Consider the following 21,325-nt stretch of genomic DNA (forward strand, 5'->3'; position numbering starts at 1 on the left):
AGACTGAATCCAAACCCCACTGGTTTCTCCCAGTGTCACCCCAGCCCTGTCCCCACACCACAAACTGGGGGATCCTGGGGGCACCTGGCCCAGCACACAAATTCTCCTTTTTCTCCCCCAATCAGCACAAAAATTCTCCTTTTTCTCCCCAAATTAGCACACAAATCCTCATTTTCCTCCCCAGATCAGCACACAAATCCTCATTTTCCTCCCCAGATCAGCCAGCTTGGCCAAGGACAAGAGGGGCAGCCCAGTGATGCCCCATGGTGGGGTCTCACCATGGGCTTCTCCCAGCACCTGTGGATGCAATGGCTTCACTTCTTTTTTAAAAAAAATCTGCTAGGGCAGAGTCTGCATTTCCCCAGATTTTACAATTCCTGTTCTTTCTGGGGGTATTGATGGCAAAAAGCAAAGTGCAAACGTAACCACTCCAGATTTCAGTGTATATATTGCATTTTAAAAATGGCAAGTTTACCAAGAATCCCTGGATTAAACGCTGTCAGATTTGTGCTGGATCACCCGGCACCAAAACATCCCTGCAGCCCCACCGGGGATCTCAAACCAAACAAAAAAATTCCAATTTTCTTCCCAGATTCCTGGGAAAACAACCACCAAGAGCACGAGGCTCCTTCCCTCCCCAGAGCCCCCTGCAGCTGTGCACAGCTGGAATTCTCTCAGCCCCACGCTGAGCAATTAACAGAGCTCATTAATTGTGACCAGGGCTGTGACAAACACACACAGACACGGTGGAGAGGAATTAGTGCAGAGCCACATTGTTGGTTTTTTTTTCCAACCGCCACTAGAAAAATACTCTGATTACAAAAATAATTGGCAGGCAAGCAGAGGGTAAGCAGCAGGTTTCTCTGTCAGGCTGGTTTTTGGGGCTCTGCCAAAGAGATTTGTCAAACAAAGTTGAATTTTTTATTCTGTATCAAAAGTGGGTCTATAATTTCATATCGAAATGACAAATGTGCAACATAAATGACAAGTGGTTCATGAATTCTGCAAATACCCTCCCAGAAATGCAGGGTTCTGGCAGATGCCTTCAGCTGCCTGCACAGGAGGACATTTGCAGCCAGCTGAAACCAGGATTATTTTTGAACCCTTCAAATTTTGCTGTTAATATATAAAGTTTATATATCTACACACACACACAGAGAAAGACTTTTTTATTATGTGTATATATAAAATATATACTAGATGGAAAGGCCCTCAATTATAGATGCATAACCACAAGCTGGAGCTAATTTGGCATTTTTCCTGTTTAAAAATGGATTTTTTTTTATAAAAATGAGTCAAGTTCTGACTCCCTGCTCAGAACCCAGCTGGGATTGGGAGCGAGGGCAGCGTTCCTCCAGCTCTGCCAGGGCACTTCCAGCCTCTCTTTCTTTTCTCATTTCTTTGAGGGTGTGTTTTACACTAACACAGGTGTTTCATTTGAGAGAAAAAACGCAGCAGAATCCAGGGTGGAAATTCTGCTTTTCCAACTCACAGAAAGCAGGGGAAGCATCTCTGATTCCCATCTCTATCCTTTGAAAGCCCTGGGATGAGAGGCCAGCAGGAGGAAGGCTGAGGCAGAGCTCCCTGGAGCTCCCCAGCAGCTGCTACAATCATTTTGCAAGGTAGATTTTGCTAGAAAATGCACTTTTAAGTGTGCCTGTGCACAAACAGGTGCTGCTGCCAGCACAGGCACAACCCCCCCACCCCCCAAAAAACCAAACCAAAACAAAAAAAAAATCCATAATTTTATAAAATGTAAACCCAGTGATTCCATCAGGTCTCTACAGCTTTGCTTTATCTGCAAAGCTCAGGCAACTTTGGTCGTGCTGGAGTTGGCAAATGCCACCAGGACCCCCCGTGCAGAGACCCTGGAGCCCATTCCCTTGGTCAGGACAGGCAGGGGCTGAGCCAGAAAGCTCCAAAGGGGGACAGGGGTCAGCAGGAACGCCTTGGGGAGCTCAGGGAATGCTCTGGGCAGGCTCAGGGGTGCCCACGGGGCGCAGGTACCTGGGGGAGTGGTGCTGCTTGGCCCGGCCCAGCTGGGCTGCAGGGGCTGGGCAGGAGGAGCTGCCCTGCCCTATAACAAAATGCAGGTTTTCTTGTCCTTGAAGGGGTTCTCAGAGGCTGGAATGCCCATCAGCAGGGGATCCTTCTTGGCGTGCTCCTCACAGTACAGCATCAGGTCAGCCGAGGCCTTGGACACCTGCAGGGCACAGAAATCAGCAAAAATGGGGTTGGCCAAGGAAATGGCACCAAAATGGGGCTCAGGAATCAGCACAAAATGGGGTTTGCCAAGGAAATGGCACCAAAATGGGGCTCAGGAAATCAGCAAAAATGGGGTTTGCCATGGAAATGGCACCAAAATGGGGCTCGGGGCACAGAAATCACAAAAATGGGGTTTGTCATGGAAATAGCACCAAAATGGGGCTCGGGGCACAGAAATCACAAAAATGGGGTTTGTCATGGAAATGGCACCAAAATGGGGCTCAGGGCACAGAAATCAGCAAAAATGGGGTTTGCCATGGAAATGGCACCAAAATGGGGCTCAGGAAATCAGCACAAAATGGGGTTTGCCAGGGAAATGGCACCAAAATGGGGCTCAGGAAATCAGCACAAAATGGGGTTTGCCATGGAAATGGCACCAAAAACAGGAAATCAGCAAAAATGGGGTTTGCCAAGGAAATGGCACCAAAATGGGGCTCAGGAAATCAGCACAAAATGGGGTTTGCCAAGGAAATGGCACCAAAATGGGGCTCAGGAAATCAGCACAAAATGGGGTTTGCCATGGAAATGGCACCAAAATGGGGCACAGGGAATCAGCACAAAATGGGGTTTGCCATGGAAATGGCAAAAATGGGGCTCAGGGCACAGGAAATCAGCACAAAATGCGGTTTGCCATGGAAATGGCACCAAAATGGGGCTCAGGGCACAGGAAATCAGCAAAATTGGGGTTTGCCATGGAAATGGCACCAAAAACAGGAAATCAGCAAAAATGGGGTTTGCCATGGAAATGGCACCAAAATGGGGCTCAGGGCACAGGAAATCAGCAAAAATGGGGTTTGCCATGGAAATGGCACCAAAATGGGGCACAGAAATCAGCAAAAATGGGGTTTGCCATGGAAATGGCACCAAAAACAGGAAATCAGCAAAAATGGGGTTTGCCAAGGAAATGGCACCAAAATGGGGCTCAGGGCTGGGAGGGAGCCTGGTGGGGTGGGAGAGGTGCTGTCCATGGACTCGCTCTCCAGGACCTGCTGGTTTGATCCCCAGGGAATGAGGTAAAGGATGGAGCCTGGGGCTCCCTGTGACCCCAGGCAGGGAAAGGCTCCCCCTGGCTCCCACAGGACACTGGGAACAGGAGGGGCATCACCCCACCACCACCAGCAGAAACCAGCCATTTCCTAACTACCATGCATTCTACGTGCTTCTTCACCTATCAGCTTTAACCATACCATAAATGCCTTACAGGAAATAATCTAAAATCATCCCTCATGAGTCCATCTTTCATAATTCTATTTCTCCAAAGCACCTAGTCTTATTTCCAAAGCCACCCTTTAGAACTTGTTCCTAGCTCCATTTCTCTCTCAACAATATCTGTCCTATTCCCTTTCTTAATCAACATTTCTTATCTCAACATTTACAATACAAATCCACACTATGTGAACCTTCTGTCAGACTTCAAGAATTCTCTACAAATCCGTTTCCCACAGGGCTTCAAAATCATTCCAGGGGGATTTTCATCTCTCCTGGAGGGACAGGACAAGGGGGAACAGCTTCCCACTGCCAGATGGGATATTGGGTGGGATTTTGTCCACAAGAAGTGGATTTATTCATTATTATTTATTATTAATAATTATTTATGATTTTATCATGATTTACTATTATTATTTATTATTATTATTTATTATTATTATTATTTATTTGGAACTCTTGAACTTTGAGGAGGCAAACGCTGAGCTGTGGGTGCACAAAGACACTGAACCCACACAGGCACTGGGCAATGTCCCTGTCCTACAGCCAGGAGAGGAAACTGAGGAGGAGGAGGAGGAGGAGGAGGAGGAGGAGGAGGAGGAGGAGGAGGAAGAGGAGGAGGAGGAGAATCCCCCTGTGCTCACCTTTATCCTCTCTATGGAGGCCTCTATCCGGAGCTGCTGCACGGTCCTGCGGGCCTGGGCGATGTTGTTGCTTGTGGTGGCTGTTTTGCCTGACATTTTCAGAGGAGCAGGGAAGCTCTGCTTGGAAACACAGGGGGTTGTTATTGCAGAAGGCAGCACAGCACCCTCAACTGCTGCTACACACAGGCATCCACTACACACACGGCAAAAAGGGACTTTTAAACGTTATTGTTGTGGCATCCAACAGGACCAATCAGCCAAAAACCAGCTCTGGAGGTAAAACATGCTCCAGAGAAAGGCATGGAGCTGCTGTGCTGCCAGATTGTGCCCTTTTCTGACCCAGAGATGGGGCAACTGAGAGGTGGTTTAAAAACTTTTATTCCATTTTCAGTCTCATGAGAAGGCTGAGACAACACAGATGTTACAATTCACGCCATCACAACCAGAAGCTGTTTTACAGGTTTGAGAATTCTCTACAAATTCATTTCCCACACCGTGCAGGTTTCTGAGGCTCTGGCACAGCCTGGGCCACTGGGTCCCCCCTGTGCATCCCAGAGGGTTCTGGAAAGCCACAGGGTCCCTGGGAGCTGCCCCAGGAGAGGGGAGAAGCTCCTGCAGAGTGAAAGGAGGAGTGAGCCAGGATGGAACCACAGCATAGTGGGGCTGGAAAATCCCTCTGAGCCCATCCAGTCCAACCATGCCCTGCACTGCCAAGGCCACCCCTGCCCCGTGTGCCCAAGTGCCACATCCACAGGGACTGAAATCCCTCCAGGGACGGGGACTCAGCTGTGCCAGGGCTGGAGAACCTTTCTGGGGAGAAATGCTACCCCTGGCTGACAGAAATACCATCCCTGGCTGATGGAAACACCACCCCTGGCTGATGCAAACACCACCCCTGTATGATAGAAATGCCATCCCTGGCTGACAGAAACACCACCCCTGTATGATAGAAACACCACCCCTGGCTGATGGAAATGCCACCCCTGGCACAGGCTGAGCCCAGCACCCCTGGCTGGTTCTCCACCTTAGTCCTGATTGTCCCAGGCCAGGCTGGACACTTGGAGCACCCTGGGACAGTGGGAGGTGTCCCTGCCATGGCAGGGGTGGCACTGGGGGCTTTGAGTTCTCTCCCAGCCAAACCAGTCTGGGATTCCAAATTATTCAGGTCTGCGGGAATCTTCAGCCCAGCCCTGCCCATGTCCCTGTCCCTGTATCCCAGTAGGCTCCAGCAGGGCCCTGCTGGCTTTGCCCAGCTCCTGGAGATGAGGGGAGCTGTGTTTGAAACCCTCCAGTGCCTGAGCTCCTCCTGTGTGTGACCCCAGTTCTGTGTGTGACCCCAGTTCTGTGTCTCACACCCCAGTTCTGTGTGTGACACCCCCTGTGTGTGACCCCAGTTCTGTGTGTGACCCCAATTCTGTGTGTGTCACCCCAGTTCTGTGTGTCACAGCCCAGTTCTGTGTGTGACCCCAGTTCTGTGTGTGTCACCCCAGTTCTGTGTGTGTGACCCCAGTTCTGTGTCTCACAGCCCAGTTCTGTGTCTCACACCCCAGTTCTGTGTGTGACCCCAGCTCTGTGTGTGTGACCCCAGTTCTGTGTGTGTCACCCCAGTTCTGTGTCTCACACCCTAGTTCTGTGTGTGACCCCAGTTCTGTGTGTGTCACCCCAGTTCTGTGTGTGTCACCCCAGTTCTGTGTCTCACACCCCAGTTCTGTGTCTCACACCCCAGTTCTGTGTCTCACACCCCAGTTCTGTGTGTGTGGCCCCAGTTCTGTGTCTCACACCCCAGTTCTGTGTCTCACACCCCAGCTCTGTGTCTCACACCCCAGTTCTGTGTGTGTGACCCCAGTTCTGTGTCTCACACCCCAGTTCTGTGTGTGTCACCCCAGTTCTGTGTCTCACACCCCAGTTCTGTGTCTCACACCCCAGTTCTGTGTCTCACACCCCAGTTCTGTGTCTCACTCCCAGCCCAGCCCAGCGTGGCCCCTGGCAGCTCCGTGCCCTTTCCAGCAGCCCCTGCAGGCTCAGGTTTCCCTCACCCAGCCTGGCAGCAGGGCTGCTCTCCAGTGCCAGCCCAGCACTTTCCTGCTCCCAGGCCCTGTTTGCAGGGGACTTTCCTTGGAAAAGCTTTGGGCAGGAAATGCTGGGGGAGGGACAGGCACTCCTCAGATCGGGTGCCACTAAAAACTCATTTCCTGCAGGAAAAGAGATCCCCCTGCAGGTCCATGGATGCTCCAAGCCCTGCCCCACCTGGCCTTGGGCACTGCCAGGGATCCAGGGTCTGGGAATTCCATCCCAGCCCCTCCCCAGGAATTCCCAGTTCCCAATCTCCCATCCAGCCCTGCCCTCTGGAAGCCATTCCCTGTGTTCTGTCCCTCCAGGCCTTGTCCCCAGTCCTTCTGCAGCTCTCCTGGAGCCCCTTTAGATGAAAAATGAATTTTCCCAGCAGGAAACTCCAACAGGCACTGCTGGAGCTGCTGATTCAACAGGGGCTCTGCCCATGGAGCTCCAAACCCCTCTCTGGGATAACAAGGAGCTATTTCACGTGGACACAAAGCACAAATCCACCACAAATGGAGCCCAAAGTCCCAGTCCAGCCCCTGCAGTTCTCCCTCACAATATCCAAAACCTGCAGAGTGAAAAACCCAACACACAGCAATTTATTTTTATCCAGTAACAAATGCAGCTCGGAGAGGACAGTTCAGGAGCTGCTGATTCCTCTAATTTTAGTACTTTTTTTTTTTTTTGAAAAGGTTAAAAAAGTTGCAAAATTAAAAGATAATTATTATCCTCTCATTTAACTGGGGAAAGGCCACAGTCAGCCTTCCCTCCCCCAGCCCCAAACCCCCTTTTGCCACTGGAGCTGTTGGATTCTCTGGATCCCTTCCCACCCTGCATGGATTGACCTCCTTAGGAAAGTTCCAGTGCTTGTTTTCCCAGCTGCTTAGCTTTGTTAATAAATGAGATGTTTGGAAAAAAACAAACCAAACCAAAACAAGCCAAACCGTAAGATTTGAAAATTAAATTGCTGCGTTTGCCCATCTCCAAACAAACACGAGCTTTAATAGCCCTCCTAAGATTACTAAATCTCTTCTGCAGGGAGATTTACAGCAACTAGGTCAGCTCCCCATAAATCTGTTTTCCTTCCCAGCTCCTGGCAATGCATCCGAGCTGCTGCAGCCATGGGATTTCTCCCAAGGCACCCTGGACTTCCCAGAACTCCCCAGATTTCAGCTGGAGGTGCCAGAATTGTGCAGAACGTGGGGGGTTCAGAGCCCTGGGCAGGGTTTGCTGGGCAGGAGGATCTGCCAGGAGAAGTTGCTGCTCCCTGAAGAAAGGAGCCCTCAGTGTGAGAGGGCACAGCTCTGGTTTCTAGGAAATGATGCCTGGTGCTCAGCAGGCAGCCCTGGGAGCCTCCCCCATCCCAACACCTTCCCTTGGGATCTCTGGGGTGGCCCAGCACTCCCAGGCCCAGCTCCTCCTTCTGTGCTAAATGCACCAAAAATGAATTTTCAACAAATTTTTCTGTTCACCACCTAAACCAAAACGTGGCTGGTGATCCAGGCCAGGCTGGACACTGGGGCTTGGAGCAGCCTGGGCCAGTGGGAGGTGTCCCTGTCTGGCAGGGGTGGCACTGGGTGGGATTTCAGGTCCTTTCCAGCCCAAAGCATTGCAGGATTTCCTGCTGTGACCTCAGCTGCTCCAGGCAGGAGGGGGCTCCCTGTGGGGACACTGGTGACAACCTCGGTCCCCTGGGTGTGACACGGCTGAGCAGGACCCGGGCTGGTGGTGACAGAGATTCCCAGAGCCCAGAGCAGCTGCAGGCACGGCTGCAACTCTGCCATGGCTCTGACTCAGAGCCTAAAAGGAGACAAAGGAGCAGACCCAGAGCAGCCTCGCTGGCACCACCCTGCCATGGCAGGGCCACCTCCCGCTGTCCCAGGGGCTCCAAACCCACCCAGCCTGGCCTGGGACACTGCAGGGACCCAGGGACAGCCACAGCTGCTCTGGGCACCCGTGCCAGGCCTGCCCACCCTGCCAGGGAAGGATTTATTTCTCATTTCACCCACTGAGAACTGCACAGGAGGATTCCCACCCGCCGCGCTCTGCCACGGAGAGACAAAACCACAGGAAACTTCCAGGGCACTTCCTGCAGCCACACACCTGCACTTTTTCCTTTCCTGAAACACCTGCAGACAGGTGGAGCTGCCCCTCTGCCAGAGAAAAGCCCTGTTTTTCCAGGCCTTGCCCCATTTCTCTCCCCAGGCTTTAGGCAATGAGGTTGCCGTGCAGCAGATGCCCAGATCCGCCTGGGCTGGCTGCCAAAGCCCAGCTCCAGTGGGATAATTAAACTCTGGACTGTCTTATTTACTCTCTTAGATCCAGGACTTGTGAGGCACCTGCTGAGTGAAAGGTAATTAAATCAGCCCTGCTAAAGCAGGGCTGGGGATCTGCTGGAAATCCCAGCAGCTCTGCCTGGAACACAGCTCCCAGTTTGCTCCAGTTACACCAAGGCAGCTCCTACTGGAGCAGCAGAGCCTGGCTGGCAGCAGGATAAAGCCTCAGAGGTGTCCTGTAACTGTCTCTTTGAAATAAAGCAGATTTTGAAGTGAATAACTCAAAACTTGGATCAAGAGAGCAGGTTGGGCAAAACACAAACCAACACCAGTGACAACATCAGCACCTCCAAGTGTAACACCCCGCCAGCCCTGGTTTGTTTTCCAGCCCCTGCTTTTCCTGCCCTGGTTTTCCAGCCCCTGGTTTGTTTTCCAGCCCCTGGTTTGTTTTCCAGGGCTGCCAGCAGGGATCTAAAGTTACAGCTGACCTGCAAATGCAGGTTCCAAAGGGCTCTCCCTTTCCAGAGCCACTGGAGCCCTGCTGGGGAGGGTGGGAAGGAGGATGGATGTGCCAAACACGCCAAGGAAAGGGCAGGAAAAGGACACGGGGTGCTCCCAATGCTCCCAATGCCCCTGCTGCCCTGGTGTGGGTGCCCTGCACACCCTGCAGGGGTGGAGGGAGCCCCAGGAGCCTCTGCTGCTGCTGCTGCTGCTGCAGGGAATCCATGCTGGAGCAGCTCCAGCCCGGAAATGTTTGGATGCTGCTGCCTGATAAACCAGAAACAATCTCCAGCCTGGGAATGATCCCAGTTCTCTAAAATACACAGGAATAGGGGGAAAAGAGGGAAACAAGCAGCTGGACAAGCTCAGAGCTGCTGCTCCCAGCTCATTGCCAGCCCTGAGCTCGAGTTAGTCACAGTAATTCCCCCACGAGTGCTGCAGGTTTCCAAGTGACACCATTCCCAGTCCTGCAAACTCCCTGCTGTTTGCTGGGAGACTTTGAAGCTGGGTCTGGTTTGTCACCACCACTGACACAGGCTCTGGCTGCTGCCATTCTGCTCCCTCCTTCCTCCCTGGCATGCTTTCATCCTTCAGCTGGCACCCTGCAAACAATTTGGGAACAACACCAGCAAACCCCAAATCCAGCTGCCTTCCTTGTAGCAACTCACAGGAATAAAAGGAATAAAACTTTGCTTCTGAAAATGCGGGGATTTGTTGGGCAGGAAGGTGTTGGGAGGAGGAAGAGGAAGAGGGGATGCAGGGAGTGGCACCAAGCCGGGGGAAATCCTTATGGAAACAGGGAGAAGGAGCCCCAGCAGCCCCTGGAGGGGTGGCAGGAGCAGGGGGTGATGGCAGAGGCTGGGCTGGCCCCCGTGGCCACTGCAGGAGCAGGGCAGGAGTGGGGTGAGGCTGCCCTGGTCTCAGGGTGCTCTGCACTGCTGCGATCCCAGCAGCTCTGCGGGGGCCGGTCAGGACTTGAACGCTGGGGGTTGGCTTTCCTACAGGGCACCCTTGGGAGCTCAGGGTTTGTCAGGACTTGCAGAACCTGAAAATGCTCCCAGTCCAAGCCAGGAGGCCACTGCTGGCATTGAAGGTGGGGGCAGGAATAAACAGCTCAGTTCTGAGCAGGCATTGGAGCACAACCGGCCACAGCAACAGCTGAAACAACTCCACAGGGGCAGCACAAACGCTCTGGAATTGTGACATTGCCCAGTTTTGATCTCTGATTTTTCAGGCCTCTGGTGGAAGAATGTGTTGGAGGAATCTCAGTGTGCCTGGCTCTGTTTCCAGCCCAAGTGCTGCAGAGGATTTGGAGGCACAGTGAGAGCTGAGGTGTCCCCCTGGCCCTGCACACCCTGGAGCACAGCAGCACCTGGAACAAGGAGACCCAGGAAGGCTGGGAGAGGCACAGAGCCCCTGACAGCCCAGCAGGAGGGACAAAGGAGCACCCAAGGGCTGCCCCTGCCCACCTGAAACCCAAATGGCCCTCGGGGCTGCTGCTTCTCCCCAGCATTGACAGATGGGGCTGAAGGAGGTGCCTTGCCCTGGCAGGCCCAAGGATCTGGGAAAGGACTTGGGAAGAATGGATCATTATTCAGGGTGGAAAAAGAGTGGAAGGGCTGTGTGGAGGGGAGCACCCTGAGCTGTGTGCCTGCAGCACCTCTGGGAGGGCTGGGCTGCCATCCCACCCCAAAGCAAACCCTGCAGGACCTGCTGGCACCTTCACTGGGAGCACCGGGAGCGGGCGGGCACGTCCCAGTGCTCCTGCTGGGCAAGGAGGGAAGGAAGGGAGGAGGAATTCCAGCCCCACAGCCCAGCCCAGCCCCGGCCATGCTGCCAGCCTGGCTCTTCCTTCCAGCGGCCCAGGGGAAAGCCCAGGGCTCTGCCGGCCCAGAGCGGGGCCGTGCTGACACCCAGTGGAAGCTGCGGAGCGGGAACCTCCTCCTTCTGCCGGAGAGAATGGAAATGGACCTGGGCAGCAGGAGAACAGGAATCTGAGGGTGGAGCAAAGCAGGGATTCGAGGTGCTTTTGGGTCAGTTCTCTCTTGATGGTGCTTTTGTCCCATCCCCAGAAGGGTCCGAGGCCAGCACGGAGCAGCCGGGGACAGGGGGAGGTGTCCCTGCCCACAGCAGGGCTGGCACTGGATGGGCTTTGAGGGCTCTCCCAGTCCAAATTTTCAAATTTCACGATCCTTTTTCCCCACACAAGGAACAGAGAGACAAGTGGTGCAATATTCCACAGATTTCTGGGAGCACTGGATGGGCTTTGAGGGCTCTCCCAACCCAAATTCTGGAATTTCACGATCCTTATTCCCCACACAGCGAGCAGAGAGACAAGTGGCACAATATTCCACAGATTTCTGGGAGCACTGGATGGGCTTTGAGGGCTCTCCCAACCCAAATTCTGGAATTTCACGATCCTTATTCCCCACACAAGGAGCAGAGAGACAAGTGGTGCAATATTCCACAGATTTCTGGGAGCACCCCGAGCCACTCCTGCCCTTTGCAGACTGAACACAACACCCACAGCGCAAACTTCCCAGGAAAAATGGCAACAGGGGTCAGCCATGACCTCCCTGCTCCCATCAGGGGAAAGGAGAAGGATTTTTCCACACCTACCCCAAACCAAGCTGTGAGTAGCAGCTCCCTGGCTGAGCAGGCGAGAAGGGCTGGATTTTTAAGCAAGACTGGATTTTAAACAGGACTGGATTTTTAAACAGCTCTCAGGCAAGATTTACAGTCATGGCACAAATATTTTATATGAGCTTTACATAAGAAAAAGTTTAGGTTTGATGAAAGAAAGCAAGATCCTCCCCAGACAAGAAGCTGCCCCAGAGCTCACCCTCTGGAAAAGGAAAGCTGGAGCATCTGGCAGCTGCAGGACTTGCAGTGGTTTTGGGGAGAATGGGGCTGCTCTGGGGTGCATCACAGCTGAAGGGCTTGGGGGAGCTCGGGCAGCTCAGATTTCAAAGCCAATTTTGCAGCAGAAAAGGCCCAGCAAGGCCCAGCTCTGCTGCCATCCCCCTCCTGGAGGAGGTGCAGCAGCCAGGGCTGGATGGGAATTGGGAATTGTGGCAGATCCACCTGGTTTGCACAGGGTGCCTGGCAGTGCAAACACAGAATAAAAGCCCCTTGAAGCACAGAACATCCATTTGTGATGTTTCCTCCTTCAGAGAATTTACACTTGAGAGTACTGAGAGATTCTACACTAGAGATCCTTTTTTTTAAATTATAAATAACACTGCCAGTGTCTTAATTGGGGATTAAAACCCTTAATGATGTGAAATGAAAGGAAACAGACAGCTCCCAAGATCTTCAATTGGACTTGGTGTTCTGGGTGTTTAATTAAGGCTGTGCTCCTCCACAGCCTCCCCTTCCTAAGTTATCCCAGCACCATCCTGCTGATCAAACTGGGCTGCAGCTCCCTTTGATTTCCAAAGGCAGCCCCCACTGTGGGATTCTGTCAGACCCAAGGCACATTCTGGGAGAGGAGCAGTGGAAAAACCTGCTTTTGCTTTCCTCTGCATGTCTCCTGACTTCACTTTTTGTACCTTTAGCACACACGAAAAGCGACTTTTAGATCAAGGTTACTTTGAAAAACATCTGAGCAGCGTTATTTTAAAAGAGACACTGGAAAAGGCAATGAACTGCAGGGCAGCCTCTCCACAGAAGGTCCCTGTTCCTCCCCACAGGGAAAGAAGGAAAAACTCCAAAGAGACATTTGCAAAGAGACTTTCAGCTGCATGAAAATCAGGCTGCAAAGCAGGAGAGGGCTGTGCTGGCAGCTCCAGCCTGGCCCCAGGTTCTGTGACCTTCAGCAGATTCTTTGTCTGGCACAGATAAAGCCTGGGATGCTCTGGGGAGAGCCCCACAGGGCTCAGCTCCAGGAACTGGGAAGGTGGGAAGGATTTCACCACCTCCTTGGCTGCACGAATATAGGATGGGGGGGAATATAGAATAATTTGCATTTATGGTCAAACAAAACACGTGTAGCACAGCAAAGGCAGAAATGATGAAGATTTGCAGGCTGGTAAAAAAATCTTCCCTAATCAGGGAAATAAACAAGGAAAAGCTTAATTTCTGTGGGAAAAGCAGGTTTTTCTGCCCCTGAATCCAACCCAAAAGCAGCCAGGCAGTTACAATAATGAGGTGAAAAGTGTCAGCAGTCCTGCCAAGGACTTTATATTTGTTCTGCTCCAGAATAAAATTAAATCACTAGGGTTTGGGACCTGTCATGCTGCTTTGTATTTTGCATGAAATAAAAGAACCAGAGTGGACTGGAAACTCACCTACATAGGCAGACTTGCTTCCTGTCCAGCTTGCCTTGATTTTATCGGTGTAATGATCCTGAAACAAGAATAAAATAAAAGTTATAAGGATTTTGCTGTTCAAGGAAGCCAAAGCTGGGGGGGGGTTGGCACTTGTGGCTTAATGCTAATCACAAAAACAGTATTTTGAGATTGGAAAATGAACCTCAAACTTGGAGCAGCCTGGGAAAGTGGAAGGTGTCCCTTCCCAAGGCAGGGGGTGGGACTGGATGGGATTTAAGGTCCCTTCCAACCATTCCAGGATTCCTTTGACCCTGGAGACTCAGAGCTGTCAGCCTGCAGTGATGTGTCCTCACAGCTGGGTGTAAATCACTGCCCAAACAAATCTGAGAGCTCACATTCCCTGTGGAGGCCTTGCACAGCCAGAGAGAAACCTGGAATTCTATCAGCCCTCACATCCTGGAGCCCCTTCAGGCCCTGCCAGGGGCCCTGAGCTCTCCCTGGATCCTTCTCCTCTCCAGGGGAGCACCCCCAGCCCCCTGAGGGCGATCACCTGATGGGAATTGTGTGAGAGCTGGAGCAGGGAGGGATTTACAGGTAAAATCACCTTTCCCTCCACTCTGCTGGCCGTGCCGTGCTGCTGCTCAATGCCTGCAGTCACACCCAGCTCTGTGCCAGGCTCCAGCAGCTCCCAATCCAACCGGGGCTGGCAGTGCCCGTGGGACCCTCCCCTGGGATGCCCAGTGCAGGTTCCCAGCGTGGAGCTGGCACCAGAGTCACTTCCTGAGCTGGCACGGCCAGGGCACGGCCGGATCCGGGATTTCAGCCCTTGGGATGGATCCAGCCTGCAGTGCCAGGGGCTGCTGCAGCCCTGGCACCCAGCCCTGGGGCTGCCACCACAGCCATCCCCTGCCCTCATTCCCAGGGAAGGAGGAGGAAAAACCCCACCTGAAATTCCCCAGGGACAGCCCCGAGCAAAGCAGGCAGCTGTGGTGATTTACTTGGGGAATTTTGGGAGGGATTAGAGATGGGACTTTTGAATTGTTTTTGATGATGTGGTTTGTTTTTCTTGTCTTCTACATAGGCAGGAAGGGTGAATTTGGCTCATATCATTACCACATGGTTTAGAAGGTCTCAAGACCCTTAGTTATAAGACTTTTTAAGGAGTTATTGACTACTAAAACATTGTCAACAAGGATATTTATGTTTTTGATTCAATCTTTAAATATTTTGTTTTATGGACTGTGTACAGCGTAAGTTTTCTTAATCATGTTATGACACACAAACCTACAGTGCTGCATTCTAAACTCTTTGTTTACTTCTGTAATTACTTTTACTTTTTCTATATCTTAAACTCTAAAACTCTAAACTTTCTTTTATTTACCTTAACATGTCTCTGCTTTAAACTAGAAATCCACATTCTCGCTTCTGGCACCTCAGTTTGGGAGCCTTTCCCAAGGTCTCAGACCAAACTCTGGGTTTAATTCTAAGCTTTAGCTGACAGGCCCAAAGTTCTGAGAGTTCCCTGCATTTCAGATTCCAGCAGGCAGCATGGGCACTATTCCCATTATAATCACACTCCACTTCCCGTGCTGGAAACGGGATCACGCTTTTAACAAGTGCTGGTCAAATCACTGTGTGGAGGAGGAAAATAAATTGTGTTGAGGACAGTCTGCCTTGCCACAGTCCTTGTCCCTGTGCCAGGCTTGTCCTGTCCACATCCAGCAAGGAAACCAAAATAAATAAATGTGACACGTAACCTCCTCCAGGGACGTGTGACTGCTGCACAAAATCAAAGCTGGAATGGAAAAGCAGCTCCTCTGCTTATCTGTGCAACATCCCAACCTGCTCACACCCCCTGGACACTGCCAGGGAAAAACAAGAAGAACTTTAAAATTGGCTCGTGCATCCTGAGGGGGATGCAAACACAGCCACAACAACCAGGAATGGTTTGGGTTGGGAGAGACCTTCAGGGATCAGCCAGCCCAGGCACATCTAAGGGCTGCTACAGGGAATGCTGCATCCCCAGGGAATGCTGCATCCCCAGGGAAGGCTGCATCCCCAGGGAAGGCTGCATCCCCAGGGAAGGCTGCATCCCCAGGGAAGGCTGCATCCCCAGGGCCACATGTCTGCAGGGGCTGGATGGACCCCCACCACATCCCACCCCCTGTGGGTACCCCCCTGCTCCCCCCACCTTCCTGCTTCTACCTCTCTCCCTGAAATCCCTTGGGGAATCCCAGCACGCCCCTGAGGAATTCTGTCACAGCCTCTGCCCTTTCTCATCGATTTTAAGAACTTTAAAATTGGCTTGTGCATCCTGAGGGGGATGCAAACACAGCCACAACAACCAGGAATGGTTTGGGTTGGGAGAGACCTTCAGGGATGAGCCAGCCCAAGCCATCTCTAACTCTCACCTGAGCAGTGATTCCAGCTCCTGGGGCTGCCCTCCAGCCCAGAGCCACACTGCTGCTCCTGCCTAATCAAAGCTCCTATCAAGCCACTCCAAAAACCCACAAAGGCAGCATTGCTGGCATAGTTTGAGGCTGGAGTAATGCACCCCCTGCAAAAGCCTCCACTGAGAGGCCAGGCCCTGCTGGGGAAGGAATAAATCAGGGAAGGGCACGTGGGCTGAGGAAATTCCACAGCTGGATGGGTCCCAGTCCCTCTGGCCAAGGCTGGCAGCACCAGCCAGCTCCTCCTGCTCTGCAGGACTTCCAGCTCCAGCTGGAGCATCCCTGCTCTGCAGGAGGAGTCCCTGGCAAGTGCTACAGCAACGTGAACCAGATTCAGCTGGGAAAAGGATGGGCCCTGTCCCACAGAAGTCAGGGACAGTTTCTGCTTATCCCAGCTCCAAGCTCAGAACAAAAACCCTGACCTTGGGAGGGGGATTGAAGCTACAGAGCTGAGAATGTAATTTGGGATCTGCTCAAAATTATTCACAGCAGTCACAGAATCACAAACTGGTTTGGGTTGGGAGGGAGCTCAAAGCTCACCTCATCCCACCCCCCTGCCATGGCAGGGACACCTCCCACTGTCCCAGGTGCTCCCAGCCCCAGTGTCCAGCCTGGCCTTGGGCACTGCCAGGGATCCAGGGGCAGCCCCAGCTGCTCTGGGCACCCTCACAGGGAGGAATTTATCCCTAATATCTCACCCAAACCTGCCCTATTTTTCCCTTTCTATGGTAACCACCAATCCCTGATGTTTCCCTGGTTCCCTTAGGCATGGGAGGGAGAATTTTCCCTCCTCAGCTTACAGCACCAGGAAACTTCCTGGTTATGGGCTCTGGGGGTGGCTGGGCACAAGAAAAACCCTCCTTTAGATGGGAACACCAGACAAAACCTCCCCCATGAGTTCCCAGTGGCTCTGCACAGAGAATGGCTCTGGAGAGCAGAGGGGTGATGGCACAGAGCAGCTGGATCAGGGCAGCAGCCTGGGAATGCAGGCTGGGAATGCAGGCTGGGAATGCAGGCTGCTCCCTTCCCAGCAGGACTGAGAGGGGCTTTTCCACCTCCAAACACCCTGAGAGCCAGGCTGGAGAGCAGCCCCTGCACAGGCAGGGCTCCTCAGAGCAGGGCAGCAAGGACTGGATCACACATCCACAGCAAAGGGTGCCAGAAACTCCCCTGTCCCTGCACAGCAGGACTGCAAATCCATGGGAGAAGGGATGGGAAGACAAAGGGGGGAAACAAAGGGGGAGCAGGGCTGGCTCAGCCTGAGCTGAGCCCAGTGTTTAAACAAGGAGCTGATCCCAGCAGCCTCAGCTGCTGCAGCACAAATAACCCTCACAACACACTTTCTTCCCTTTCCCTCCTCCCCCTGGAACTCCAGCACATGCCAAGATGCTGATACAGACACAGGAAGCTGAATATAAACACATTGCCTGTTTTACCAAATATTCAAAGGAACACAACTAAAAATACTCAGCTGCTGGTGTCCAGGAACATCCCAAAGCTGAGACCCAGCCCCAGCCACGCTGCCTGGGGCTCCCAGGGAGCTGGGATTTGGGGCACACTGAACCCCAGGCCCCAGCTTTCACAGAATCCCAAATGGCTGGAGTTGGAAGGGACCTTAAAGATCTTGTTCTGTTCCCCTGCCAGGACAGGGACACCTCCCACTGTCCCAGGTGCTCCCAGCCCCAGTGTCCAGCCTGGCCTTGGGCACTGCCAGGGATCCAGGGGCAGCCCCAGCTGCTCTGGGCACCTGTGCCAGGGCCTGCCCACCCTCCCAGGGAACAATTCCCAATTCCCAATGTCCCATCCATCCCTGCCCTCTGGCAGTGGCAGCCATTCCGTGTCCTCTCCCTCCATCCCTGTCCAAAGTCCCTCTCCACCTCTCCTGCAGCCCCTCCAGGCCACACTGAGCTCACCCCCAAGCCTCTCCTCTCCAGGAGAACATTCCCAGCTCTCCCAGCCTTTCCTCCCAGCAGAGCTGCTCCATCCCTGGGACCATCCTGGTGCCTCCTCTGGACTCCCTCCCACAGCTCCAGGTCCTTCCTCTCCTGGGGGCCCCAGAGCTGGAGGGAGCTCTGCAGGGCCGTCACCACAGGACCCAGGAGTGGATCCTCTCCTCCCCAGGGACACCTGGCTGGAAGGGGCTCAGCAGCTCCCCAGTCAGGAATGCTGGATCCCCCAGGGCCATGTGTCTCTCCAGGGGCTGGATGGACCCCCAGCACATCCCACCTCCCGTGGGTACCCCCCTGATCCCCCCACCCTCCTGCTTCTACCTCCCTCCCTAAAATCCCTTGGAGAATCCCCCAGTCACCCTGAGCACTTCTGTCACGGCCTCTGCTCTTTCTCATCAATCCTTGCAAAACACAGAATGGAAACTTTCTGCTTTTTTTTCAACTTACTTTCTTTTTTTTTCATGTCACCAGTGCAGTCTCACCCTTCCAAACTCTCCCCAGGTGATTCCTGAGGGCAGAAATTATGTGGGACCAAGAGCTCCCCACACTGAGTGCAGGGGGAGCTCTGAGGTTCGGATAAACAAGCCCCAACTGTGCAACTGTGTAAAATTCACCAAACAGCTGCACAGCTCCAGCAGAGCAGCAATCCCAAGAGTCACCACACATCTGCAGCTCCCATTTCCCAAGAAAAATGGAGTCCATGATGACTTTCAGGAACTGGGGGTGTTCCAGCCCAATTCACGGAGTTTCGCTCCCACTCCTGCCCTGCTCAGGGGCATTTCTGTGCCAGGACCCAGCAGCCTTCCCCCTTTCCCAGCGTTTGTGTAAGCACAGATGCAGTTGCAGCAACTCAATCCTCCCAGGAATCCAGCTCTGTGCCTCGGCCAGGCCTGTGCTGTGCTTCCCTTGATAAGTGCAAACCTTTGGAAACGCTTCCCTCCGCCCCTGCAGTGATCTCTGCTCCGGCAAAGGGCACAAAGGCAAAGGCTGAGCCTTGCTGGGGCTGCAGCAGCAATGTGGATCTGAGCACGGCCACAGGGGGACACGCTGGACTCTGGGGAGCTGGGGCCAGGCAAGCAGCACCTTCCCAGCCCACAGAATGGGGTGTTCAGCATCTCCCAGCAGCTCTTGCAGGGACGGTGGAGCCATGGAAAAAGGAGGGAGGGAGAGGGATTTTTTTAAACAGGCATTTTTAACACAGGGAATGGCTTTCCACTGCCAGAGGGCAGGGATGGATGGGATATTGGGAATTGTTCCCTGGCAGGGTGGGAATAGAATTGCCACAGCAGCTGTGGCTGCCCCTGGATCCCTGGCAGTGCCCAAGGCCAGGCTGGACACTGGGGCTGGAGCACCTGGGACAGTGGGAGGTGCCCCTGCCATGGCAAGGGGGCACTGGGTGGGATTCGGGGTCCCTTCCAACCCCAACCATTTGGGATTCCATAATTCTACTGTGTCACCCCAGGCCCTGCTACAGAGAACTCCACATGAATCTGGTTCAAATATTCTGAGTCTTTTTAGCAACAGAACCTAAAACCTTAAGAACTTTCAGTAGTTAAAAAAGTGATCACATTATATTTGAAATAAAAAAACATCTAAAACCTACAGCACAACTCAATAATTTGATTTAACACCAGCAAGACGGGAGAGATCAGTTGTTCTGCTGCCTGGGAGCCCAAGAAACTCTTTCAGGGCAAGAGGAGAATTTAATCTTTCAAGGAAAAATCCCCCAGCAGCTGGGTGATTATGGAGTGAGCTGGCCCTCAGCATCAGAGCATCACTGCTCCTCTCTGGCATTGATTGCTCCTTGATTAGAGAGATCCCAAATGCTGTGGTGCATCCCAGCCAGGATGGAACAGGGGATTGAGGAGTCATTAACTCCACACTAATCCCTCAAGCTCATTTAGTGGCACCGAGCAGCACAAAATCCTGCCACTGTCCACCAGCCACCCTGTACTCCCAGAACTGTGCCAATTCAGAATTTCTGAACCAATTCACACCCAGACAAACACACACAAGTAAAAGTGGCCCTGATCCTGGGGGTTCCAAGGCAGTTAAAACCCCGGATAACTGCCTGGCAAGCTGCTGGGAATTCCATTTTGCCACTTTCCAACTGCCACGCTAATTAAGTCACAGAATCACAGAATATCCTGAGCTGAAAGGGACCCACAAGGATCAGCAGGTCCAGCTCCAGGGCCTGCACAGGATGACCCCAGAATGTCACACTGAGCCCTGGCATTGCCAGGAGATCTGGGCAGTGCCCCCCAGCCCCTGCAGGAGGAACCTTTCCCAAAATCCAACCTAAACTCCTCCTGACACAGCTCCAGCTCCATCCTTCAAACACCAGGCTAACACCACAGTATACACTCAAAACCCTCTTTTTCCCTCACTCCCAAAAAAGTAAAGAATTCAAGCTGGCAATAGAGAATCTCAATTATAAAGTTACTAAAGGAACTAAAATACTTCCAGGAGTTGGGCTCGATGATCCGTGTGGGTCCCTTCCAGCTCAGGATGTTCTGCAATTCCATGATTCCGAGCAAACCTATTACTGCAACAGGGTGTGTAATCTCAGTATCAACACAAAACCTCCTGGAATAATGACGCTTCCCACTAATTAACCTCCTTCCCACACTCAGCCCACAACTCCCCGCACGTGGGAAACTTCCTCCGGCAGGCACAGCTCCGTGATTCCAAGGAAAACCCATGGGCTGACGGCTGGGAATGCTAAAATTGGGGAAATGTAAAGGGTTTAGCTGAAAGCTTGGGTGGCCCCCGTGGAGTTGGAGCCGCCAGCTCTGGGTGTCCATCGGTGCCATGGGGAAGGTCTGGAGGGAAGGAGGCGGGAAGGAGAAGGAAAGGAAGGAAAAAATTGCCCATTTTAGGATTATTTTCGCCTAATTAAGCACACTATTTTTTACACAATTAAGCAGATTTTCCCTCATTCCCGTGCCACTTGTTGAACCACACTACACCCGCGCGCCGCCTCCCGCCGGGAACCCCGCGTCAGCACAACCAAAACTCGGTTAAAAAAACCCCCACAAAAAACTCCAGATCCACCCCAAAAGCCGCCAGGCACCGCTCGGGCCCGGCCCGCCCCGCCAGGCCCGGCGGCCGCAGGGGCCGGGCTGGCGCTCCCCGCTGCCCCCGCGGCGCCGGGCGGGCTGTCCCGGGTGGCGGAGCTCGCTGTTCCCGGTGGGAACCCCCCTGTCCCGCGGTGCCGCGATCCCGGTACTCACCGAGCACCGCTCCCGGTGTCTCCACGGGCGACCGGAGCGGGAGCGGAGGCCGCGCCCACTGAGCCAAGCCCCGCCTCCATCCCCATCGGCCCCGCCCATCCCCGCGTGGCCCCGCCCCGCCCCGAACGGGGCGGGGCGGGGCCACGCGGGGATGGGCGGGGCCAGGAGAATGGTGGGCGTGGCCACGCTGTTCTCCCAGTGATTCTGGCGAGACTGAGGGTTTGGGAATTTTGGGAGCCAGGGAGGGGCAGATGTGGTATTTGCAAAGGCTTGTCTGCTGCCCGAACGGGCCCGGCGTGCCCGTGCTTGTGGGGCTTTGATCCTGGGATCACCTGGGAATTCATTTGTCTCCAGAGGCAGGGGAGGGTGTGGGTTGAAATTTGAATACGGGCTCCTGCCTGGGAGCTGCAGGAGGGAGAAGGGCTGGAAAAATGAGGGTGGGGAAGGCCGGATTGTCCATGGAAAATGTGGC

At 53.4% G+C, this 21,325-nt stretch overlaps 1 protein-coding gene across 5 annotated transcripts; it reads right to left on the reverse strand.

Annotated features, from left to right (window-relative positions):
* Nucleotides 1-1,152: 1,152 nt before the first annotated feature.
* On the reverse strand, nucleotides 1,153-20,963 carry GNG12 (G protein subunit gamma 12). Of its 5 annotated transcripts, none has more exons than XM_077182651.1 (4): nucleotides 20,854-20,963; nucleotides 13,240-13,297; nucleotides 4,116-4,235; nucleotides 1,153-2,203 (listed from the first exon to the last, which is right to left on the reverse strand). In XM_077182651.1, exons 3-4 carry the CDS (start codon nucleotides 4,209-4,211, stop codon nucleotides 2,078-2,080), a joined length of 222 nt encoding a protein of 73 aa, XP_077038766.1. In that variant the 5' UTR covers nucleotides 4,212-4,235; nucleotides 13,240-13,297; nucleotides 20,854-20,963; the 3' UTR covers nucleotides 1,153-2,077. The 5 variants fall into 5 exon arrangements, with proteins under 5 accessions (XP_077038766.1, XP_054494122.1, XP_077038767.1 ...); XM_054638147.2 differs by having other exon boundaries at nucleotides 4,116-4,232; nucleotides 20,854-20,952; XM_077182652.1 differs by lacking the exon at nucleotides 20,854-20,963 and adding an exon at nucleotides 13,826-13,926.
* Between the last annotated feature and the right edge of the window lie 362 nt (nucleotides 20,964-21,325).

The sequence above is a fragment of the Agelaius phoeniceus genome, chromosome 8, assembly GCF_051311805.1.
Source record: "Agelaius phoeniceus isolate bAgePho1 chromosome 8, bAgePho1.hap1, whole genome shotgun sequence".
Lineage (NCBI taxonomy): Eukaryota > Metazoa > Chordata > Aves > Passeriformes > Icteridae > Agelaius > Agelaius phoeniceus.

Bases quoted from the DNA above. Each gene is read 5' to 3' on its own strand.
- GNG12 (XM_077182651.1), bottom strand. From the start codon at position 4,211: ATGTCAGGCAAAACAGCCACCACAAGCAACAACATCGCCCAGGCCCGC. The intron at 2,204-4,115 runs GTGAGCACAGGG...TGTGCCCTGCAG, and splicing joins CCTCCATAGAGAGGATAAAG to GTGTCCAAGGCCTCGGCTGA.